General features: G+C 42.4%; 2 protein-coding genes across 9 annotated transcripts in view; one reads left to right on the top strand and one right to left on the bottom strand.

Annotated features, from left to right (window-relative positions):
• lg13h18orf54 (linkage group 13 C18orf54 homolog) overlaps window positions 1-2,210 on the top strand; it is a 39,500-nt gene extending 37,290 nt beyond the window's left edge. For all 8 annotated transcript variants that reach the window (XM_046066269.1, XM_046066268.1, XM_046066271.1 and 5 more), the window contains 2 exons: window positions 57-112; window positions 276-2,210. In XM_046066269.1, coding sequence (XP_045922225.1) covers window positions 57-112; window positions 276-426 — 207 coding nt within the window. In that variant the 3' untranslated portion in view covers window positions 427-2,210. The remainder of the gene's footprint in view (window positions 1-56; window positions 113-275) is intronic.
• A 2,532-nt stretch (window positions 2,211-4,742) lies between these two features.
• On the bottom strand, window positions 4,743-9,199 carry LOC123981506 (sperm-associated antigen 16 protein). The gene is made up of 3 exons (XM_046066371.1): window positions 8,171-9,199; window positions 6,295-6,399; window positions 4,743-5,526 (listed from the first exon to the last, which is right to left on the bottom strand). The coding sequence occupies exons 1-3, from the start codon at window positions 9,197-9,199 to the stop codon at window positions 4,879-4,881; spliced, it is 1,782 nt and encodes a 593-aa protein (XP_045922327.1). The 3' UTR covers window positions 4,743-4,878.
• Window positions 9,200-9,291: the final 92 nt, after the last annotated feature.

Genomic DNA, 9,291 nt, shown 5'->3' on the forward strand with positions numbered 1-9,291 from the left:
GTATGCAGGGAATGTGAACGCGTCTCAGGTTATATGAAGATGTGTTTGTGTTGCAGAGGCCTGAAGGTGAAGCAGAGCTGGAGACGTTTCCTGGTGGACCGTCACTACAGAGGTAACTGACGCTCACATCACACATCAGATTTCTCACTTCACGATTAACAGAGTTACTGTGTAGCTGCAGCTCCCTATGTAGCGTGGACGTAGGGATGGCGCGGTAACTCAGGTAATTACCTGTGATGTTAAGCTGTGTCTTTGATGTATGTTTCCACCCTCAGGGCTCTGCATCACCTGAGCCGTCTGAAGGTGCTGGTGGAAGAACCCAGACAGAAACACAGAGCGGAAGACGGGGAGAAGGACGAAGATGAAGGACGCTACTCCTCTTCATCTGCTGACCGACTCATCTGCGCTCAGCAGAAACCCACTTAAAGATGAAGGCCTGTTAATCAGAGAGAGGGACTTCCTGTCAGCTTCACTGTCCCCTTCTGACTTTTTCCTGTCACATCCAGTGGCAACAGGAAATGGCAAACGGTGTTGATGAATCTGGATGAAGTATGTTCTGGATTTGTATTTTAGATAAAAAGTTCCAGTTTGTCTGAACGTCTGAAATGTGTGTTGAAGTTCTGTGAAGTATTACAGTGAAAGAAGCTGTGGGACAGTCTGGGAAAATGTCAGACGAGAGGATTTCCCAAAAGGTCAGATTCAGATGGGAGGATGGTTTCTAAGCTCAAATGTCCAGGACCTCTCTGTATTGGACACAGAGATGAACCTGTTATCCGTCTTCTCGTCTGACTCTGGAAGACGGAGAAAGAAGAGGATTTCTCTTAATGTCACAACGTTGCTCTTTAAATGCCAGATGAGAATGAAGCTGTGCTGCGTCTCAGCGATGTTAAGGACAGTCCGTCTCAAACTGACAGAGGAAATGACCAGATGTCATCATCATTCTACGTACTTCAAGCATCTGTTAAAATGTGGTAGCATGTTAACCTGCTTCATTTTAGTTTATCACATTTCACATGTAACTTGTTAACAATCATTGATGTTAGCATACCAACTGGACCATTTAAAGTGCTAACGTTAACATGTCGACCATAACTGTTGCCACATTAACATGCCTACATTAGCATTTCAACATGCCAGTGTTATTATAATGCTAAATATTTAGCATATCCCCATGCTAAACATGTCCCGTGCCAAACCTCTAAATAAGTAAACTTTTGTAACTATGTACCATAACTTATTTAGGCAACTTATTTATTTAGAATAAGTTCTTTATTCAACACTGATGCAATGAGCAATATGGCATATTTTTTATAACAAAAAAATAGGTTAAAATGTTTTTATTTCACAAACTTAAGTATAGAAAAAAAAAAATGTATTTTTGGTATTTGTGCAGAAACTCACGTATTGTACCGGTACCAATGTCCAAAGTTTCCAAACAATAACCCGCCCTACTAACTGTTGGCATGATAAGTTGCTATAATTATCACGTTACCACTTAGCATTAAGTTCAACTCAGTACAGATGAACCTGACAGAGTGCAGCTAAGCCTGAGGAACGCTGAGGCAGGAATGACGGTGTTGGGAGCTGAGCCAGACAAGCTGACATGTCCTAAAATGGCCACAGCTCAGAGGATGATACTGCGTTAACATTGTCGGGGAGTTACTGTGATTACAACTTTCCCGTTTGTAGAAACTGTTCTCAACAAAATCCAATTCAAATTTTGAGTGAAATTATAAAAAGCATAGGTTCAACCTGGAGCTTAATAATACAGAACTACCTGAAACATGGACAAGTCTGTTATTCAAGGACATTAAATCTACATTTAATGGATATAGTTTTCTATAGAATGTGCACAGTATTTACACGGTTTGGTCCCTTTGGCTCCATCGTCAGGACAAACTATTTCATCTATTGGTGGTAAGATCATCGCAGGTTTCCTTTGCTGATTTGGACAAGAAACTCCCTTAAGTATTTTGATTCACTTTTGTCTCAACTGATGAAGACAGACATTGTTTTCTGTCTTGCTTCACATTTGGAACCATTCAAGTGCCAAATCAGCGTTCAGGCAGACAGGTGACCTGAACATGAAAAGATACTCGTTTTGAATGTTTAACATCAAGTGTTTTTATTTCTATGTAACAGGCTTGTCTCCTGCTGCTCTGGGCTGGTTTGTTCTCAAACCGCTCACATTAAACCGTCTCTCAATATCATCATGTTCTCAGCTCATTTTGAATTTTATTAAGGATAATCACCAGACTGATCCGCAAATGTGTACTGTATTTGTCTGCAACCTCTCATTTCATTATGAATGCTAAAGGGGTGTCATCAAATCTGGATACACCTTTCCAAAGTTACTGGACCGAATGGATAACATTTTGATAGTGAAACGAGTCATTTCACGGGGGTTGTATCCAGAGTTTAACAGCTGCTTTTTTCACTTTTTGGGCCAGTTTGCATCACGTGCCAGACCTGGAAGTGGTAGTTATACGGTTTGGCCACTACAGTATGTAAAATTGGCTTCAAATCACAGCTGACTTCCTGGGGCTTAATACAGTCCAGTGAGAATTGCTCTGGCACATACTCCCTAAAAGTTTGTAGCTTTTACTTCTGGGGTATGTTGGATCATTCAACAAGTATCTTGTACAGTTGAGGCCAAAATTATTAGCCCCACAGGCATTTGGAACATTTTCCTAAAATTCTTCCAAATGTTTGCACCACTGCAACAACCACTTCACCAATGCTATTTTGTAGCTTTTGGTACATTTTGGAATATAAAATAAATTTTTAGGCTTTATATCAAATATAGTGAAAAATGGGGTGGTCAAAAATGTTAGCCCCCATGTGAGTTTTTGCTTTCAAAACACACCTAATTAACCAATCAGCTTTCAAACAACACCTGAGCATTCAATCAGCATAAAGGGACTACAAGGAACAGAGCACTTGGACACATTATTGAGAGAAAAGACTACTTTTACTCACCATGCCAAAGACAAAGGAAATCAGTCTTGATCTCAGAAAGACGATAGTGAAGGCTCATGATAAAGGGGGGGAAGGCTATACAAGTACAAGGAGACAAATTCTGTAAGAAACAACCTGGCCTCTTCTGGAGTTGATGTTTCAAGGAACACAGTTGTGAGGGCTCTTCATCGTGGTGGGCTTCAGTCCCAGAAGAACCTCTTTACTCAAAGAGCGGCACATAACCGCCAGGCTGAGGTTTGCCCGTGAACATTTGAAAGGTAAACATGAGTTTTGGAAGTCTGTGCTTTGGTCTGATGAGACTAAACTGGAACTGTTTGGGCACATGGATGTTGCTTATGTTTGGCGAAGAAAGGGAGAGGCCTTCAACCCTAAGAACACAGTTCTCACAGTTAACCATGGTGGTGTGAGCATCATGCTGTGGGGCTGTTTTGCAGCCTCAGGCACAGGGAGCCTTGTTCGGGTGCATGGCATCATATATGCAGAAATCTGCTCGTAGTCTATTCTTAGGTTGTCGCTGGGTCTCCTAACAAGACAATGACCCAAAGCATACATCGAAATTGGTCCAACAGTTCCTGAAGGATACCAAAACCAAGGTCCTGGAGTGGCCCGCACAGAGCCCAGACCTCAATCCTACTGAGAATCTGTGGCGGGTGCTCAAAGTGAATGTCCATGCTCGGAAACCACGCAATTTGGACCAGCTGGAACAATCTGCAATGGAAGAATGGGCCAAACTCCCTCAGAAGACCTGTGCCAACCTAGTAAAGAACTACTCTAAGAGGTTATTGTTAGTTGTGGCTCAGGGTACACTACTGACTATTAATGGCCTGGGGGCTAATAATTTTGGACGTCTCATTTTTGCTCTTTCATGTTTCAACTCAATGCATCAATAACATATCCTAATCAAACTTAGTGGACATGTAGTCTTTGTTATGTAGGAAACAAATACACTATAAAAACTTGTTGTTAATGGTAATTTCCATGGAGAAATCAAGAGTTTTGTATAATTTCATAAGGGGGGCTAATAATTTTGGCCTAAACTGTATATCCATGGGTCAGATGTATCTGTTCCCAGGCTAGACTACTCTACCTGCCTTCACTACTGGTGGCTGGTCTCAGACGATCTTTGGGGTGAAGATGCTGGATGTGGAGGTCCTGGGCTGTTGTGGTTATACGTGGTTGTGAGGCCAGTTGGATGTACAGCCAAATTCTCTGAAACGGCTTATGGTAGAGAAATGAACATTCATTTCACAGGCAACAGCTCTGGTGGACGTTCCTGCAGTCAGCATGCCAACGGCACGCTCCCTCAAAACTTGCAACATCTGTGGCGTTGTGCTGTGTGATGGAACTGCACATTTTGGAGTGGCCTTTTATTGTGACCAGCATAAGGCACACCTGTGCAATACCCATGCTGTCTGATCAGCATCTTGATATGCCACACCTGTGAGGTGGATGGATTATCTCAGCAAAGGAGAAGTGCTCACTAACACAGATTCTGACAGATTTGTGAACAATATTTGAGAGAAATAGGCCTTTTGTGTACATGGAGAAAGTCTTAGATCTTTGAGTTCAGCTCATGATGAATGGGGGCAAAAACAAAAGGGTTGCGTTTTATAATTTTGTTCAGTGTATATACACATACACGCATGCGTCCTAAACATTTCACAGTGCATTTTTTGATTTTGCATCTGGGGTGAATGTAAACAGCTGCAACCAGATGATAATATGAAGTTTCATCTTCACAAACTATCGCTTGAGGTGGCTTCTTTTGTTCAATGGAAACGTTTGCTTTTTTAAAGAAATTTTTTATTTCTTAAAGTAAACTCTCAAAAAACACATGAGAACAACATTTAAGAATTCTGATCATCAAAAACTTTCTCAGCTGGTTTCATTCACGTTATGTCACGACCAGACGTTAATCACCCCATCACTCCCTGCTGACACCACAGTCTCACCCCTGTGGTCGAACGTCACGCTCTGCACAGCGTTGCTGTGTCCCGACATGCTGCTCACCACGCAGGAATCCACCTCCACCAGTCTGACTAGACTGTCGCTGCTGGCGACAGCCAGTGTTTTCCCCGATGGACTGAACGCCACCTGGTTGGTGGCCAACGGCCCGGCATCTACTGTGGCCATCGCCAACGCAGGTTTCCTGATGTCCCACAGGTTGATTATGCCCCATGAGTCACAGGAGGCCATGAAGTTGCCTGCCTGGTTGATGGCGGTGTGGTTGCAGGGGTGCTGGTGTCCATAGAAGGTAGCGGTACAGACACCTAGCCTGGCGTCCCACATGGCGAGGGTTTTGTCAGCCGAGCAGGTGAGGAGGAGGTTGGAGAAGGGCAGGAAACAGACACTGTTGACAGAGGCAGTGTGGCGACGCAATGTGAGGCGGCAACGCTGGCTGTTCAGGTCCCACAGCTTGGCGGTTCTGTCAGCAGAACAGGAAGCAAGAAAGTGACCACACGAGTGGAATGAGCAGCCCCAGGTAGGCTGGCTGTGACCGGACAGCACGAGCAGGCAGCAACCACGCGAGAAATCCCAAAGCCGCACCTGCAGGAAGAAAAATCCAAGAGTCAACCCCAGGACAAGAAGAAACTTACCTTACTGTGCATTCAGACCAACGCAAATTTAATCTTCACATCGCGTGACTCTGATGGCTGGAATACTCGCCTGCTGTTCCCATACAGTGCGAGTAAAACACAGATTACATGTGTAAATACAATCTGCTTTACTACAGCGGTATGAAGCCAAAATTAACATTTTGCTGTGATTTAATTGAAATAAACGGATCAAAATGATGCTGAAATAACTACATCATGCTGCCGATCTGTAAATTCACGCTGTCAGCAAGACAACAACTTGACAGAAAGTTTGTTTTCTGAATGGATTTCGAATCGATCAGGCCTGTGCTATGCTAACTTATTCACAGTGAAGTAAAATTATAGCTGGAATAAAGTAACAGACACCTATTTTCTGAAATTAGCAGGTAGTTCAACTTCCTCAGTTTCTTTTCTCCAAGTAATTTCCGTTTTTTTCCGTTTTTTAACGGCTACAAATATGAAGTAGTATCACAGAGCTGTAGGGGCCCACTGAAGATAACAACCACAGTGGAAGTTGGAAACACAGTGGCTCACTGCTGAGAAGCGCGGGTGAAGATAAATCAACATTTTAATCTCAAAAATTACAAGTAAAAAGTTAATATAATCTAATCGTGCCACAGCCAATGATCGCCTCACGTTTGGTCTGAAAGTACCCTAAAACGCTTTATGCTGGCTTGTCCTTTCTGTTACTGTAGTGTAGTGTAATAAAGAGACTTGCCATAGTGTCCCCACTAGTTGTTGCCAGCTTTGCTCCATCAGGATGAAAACTGCAGCCAGACAGCCAATCAGAGTGACCCTCACCTGTCAGCAACATCTGACCAACCTGGTAACACATATAACATGACATCACACATTTTACTACACCAGCCAATCAGAGTGAACCACACCTGTCAACAAAACGTTATGATCTTACTGACTTGCCTCGCTTTCTCATTTTATAACAAGTCGTTTTAATGGTCTCATCATTGAACTCCACCATATCTCATTCTTTTACCATTCCATGTAGGACGTCGTCCTAATTTATCTCAGTTTGTTTTATTTCATCTCATTTTGCTGGCCCTGCATCTATATTTACACATTTTGCCTAATTTAGCATCATCTCATCTCAAATATGATCATCTTACCTCAATACGATTCACCTCATTACATTTTGTAACTGATCTTTTAACTCATTGTGTCTCATCCTATCTCATCTCGTAACTTATCATGTAGTATCTCGTCTTTTCTCATTTCATCCCATACATCCCAACTAGTGTTTTTATTAGATATTAATTATCTCCCATTGCCTCTGATGTATATCTCTTCTTTAGTATCTTATCTCATTTATACTATCTACTAACTCATCTCATACTAATATTTTCTCAGTTGATTAAATCTCATCACATTTCTTTGTATTGTATCTGTTCTTGTCTCATGTCGTGTTATCTAATAGTATCTTCGACTCTCATTTCTGTTTGACTTATATTATAACAAATACTTTCTAGTTTTGAAATTGATTTATCCTGTCTCATCTGAAGTCATTTGTTTGCCTCTCATCTAATATCTCATTTCATTGGACATTTTCTCGTATCTCATATTTCATCTCATAGTGTCTTGTTTCATCTTGGTTTGCTATTTAAAAATCTTTTTAAATTAATTGTCTTTTAAATCTTTTTGTCATAGGTGTCAGTTACACTGGAGATGCTGGGGACATGTCCCCAACACTTTTTGAAAGCATTTGTTAAAAATGTTCTAAAAAAAATAGCTTGCAACAAGAAATGTTAAATAACAAATGGAATTGCTTTGAGAATTTGTATTTGTGCAATAAGAAAACATGCAATGCAATTTAAATCTAGAAGAAACACGTGCATTGTCCAAGGAAGTAACTTAAGCAACCAAAAACAACTATTGATTACTACAGAAATGAAGAGTTTAATGCTCAACATCTTCAGGGGGAGGACTCCCAGACCCCCCACACATATATTTCAGCATCAAATATTTAATCTTAACAGTGCTAAAAATCTTCTTGTCTTGTTCTTGTGCATCGTCACGTCTCATGACCCAAATGTATCCTCACACCCCTAATCTGAGCCCTCATGTCCCCGCCACTTTTCAACACAAAATGACGCCCTTCTCATCTAATCTCATTTCATTGGATAGTATTTTATGTCATGTCTCTTCTTACCAAGTCTTGTTTCATATTTAAATGTCTTTTCGTCTCTTCTTTGTCTCATCACCATCTCACCTTGTCATATGTCATTTTATTTTATCTTAAGCTTGTTTGTCTCATTTTATCATTTAATTTACATCATTTAATCTCACCTTTATAAATTTCTTGATAATTTAGCATGTCATTTTCAAACATCTTACCATTTTTATTGCACTGCCTGTCACCACACCTTGTTTCACCTTTCACAGATAGAAGACATCCTGTCTGTTACCTCTAACCTCATGTCATGTCATCTTACAGCAGGGTTTTTTTGTAGCTCAACTAACGTTAATTTTCTTGAATTAATCCCAGATTGTAACTTCTCTCTTTTTAAAATCATTTTTACCTTGTCTCGTGTCTTGACATTTTCTTTCTACATTTTAATCCGTGAATGCATTTCTCTTACCTTCTCTCCGTTGGCTGGCAGCTCCCACAACCTCCAGCTGCGGTCGTCACAGGCGGAGGCGAGGATCCGTTTTCGGGGATGGAGGGCGATGCAGCTGATGGGAAGCTTGTGGGCTCTGATGGAGCAGGACAGGCTGAAGGAACCAGGGTTTTTCCATTTTAGAAAATTCCCCTGAGTCGTGTGAGGGTTCACCAGCCTGCTGCAGACGGGAAACTCTGAGTCCTTTGGATGTCTGGCTGTGGTGCTCTTTGCTGGTAATTTATCAGCACTGCTCCTTTTGACGTTCTCTTTCTTGATTTGGGCTGTTTCCTGATTCACTCTTGCATCTCTGGTGTTTTGCACTCTGTCCTTTCTTAAACTGATGAGCATTTTCTGCCTCAGGGCTGCTTGATATTTGTCGTCCAGCTGCCTCAGCACCGGCTCGTAGGACTCCAGGTGTTTCTTCAGCTGTTTGAAGTCCTCGATCAGCCTGTTTTTGTCCTCAGCGACTCGTCGGTACTGTAGCCGGTGGAAATCCCTCTCCCTCTGCGTCCTCACCAGGCTCTCTCCTGCCATCAGCAGCTCCTTTCTGAGCAGCTCCGTCTCTCTGCGGACCGTCTCCAGCTCGCTCTGGAGGAGCTGCCTGTGTGTGAGAGCCTCAGGGATGAAGAAGACGCCTGTCACTTCCATCGGCAGAGTTTCTCTCAGGAGATTCTGAGCTGAGCCGTACCACTCTGCCTCGAAGCTGTTCAGAGTCCGGCTCAGACCGGCCCGCCGGAGGAAGTTCCTCAGGAAGTCATCCACTGCCTCTGGAATTTTGGGGATGATTTGTTGTTTGGATGATGGTGCAGGTTTTCTTCTGGAAGCAGCGGAGGAAGCAGCCTTCCTCATCAACTCCTCATAGTCCTCCTCTTCAACACTCCTCCTCTCCTCCTCCTCTGAGAAACCCTCCTTGTTCATCTCCTCTGCTCTTTGCTTTCTCCTCGCTGACAGTTTCTCTCCTGCCCTTTCAGCTGCTTGTTTACCTGTTGTCATAGTAACACTGTGCATAGCAGCAGAGTTCTACCTCCACTTTTTGTTTACCATATGTTACCATAGTGACGCCCCAACTTTGTTTTGTTTTTTAAGTATTTCATTGCTAT

Source organism: Micropterus dolomieu, linkage group LG13 (assembly GCF_021292245.1).
Source record: "Micropterus dolomieu isolate WLL.071019.BEF.003 ecotype Adirondacks linkage group LG13, ASM2129224v1, whole genome shotgun sequence".
Classification (NCBI taxonomy): domain Eukaryota; kingdom Metazoa; phylum Chordata; class Actinopteri; order Centrarchiformes; family Centrarchidae; genus Micropterus; species Micropterus dolomieu.

Coding starts and splice junctions, on each gene's coding strand:
- LOC123981506 (XM_046066371.1), bottom strand. CDS start 9,199: ATGCACAGTGTTACTATGACAACAGGTAAACAAGCAGCTGAAAGGGCA. Junction 6,400..8,170: donor TGCCAGCCAACGGAGAGAAG/GTAAGAGAAATG, acceptor ATGTGTTACCAG/GTTGGTCAGATGTTGCTGAC. Junction 5,527..6,294: donor CAACTAGTGGGGACACTATG/GCAAGTCTCTTT, acceptor TTCTTCCTGCAG/GTGCGGCTTTGGGATTTCTC.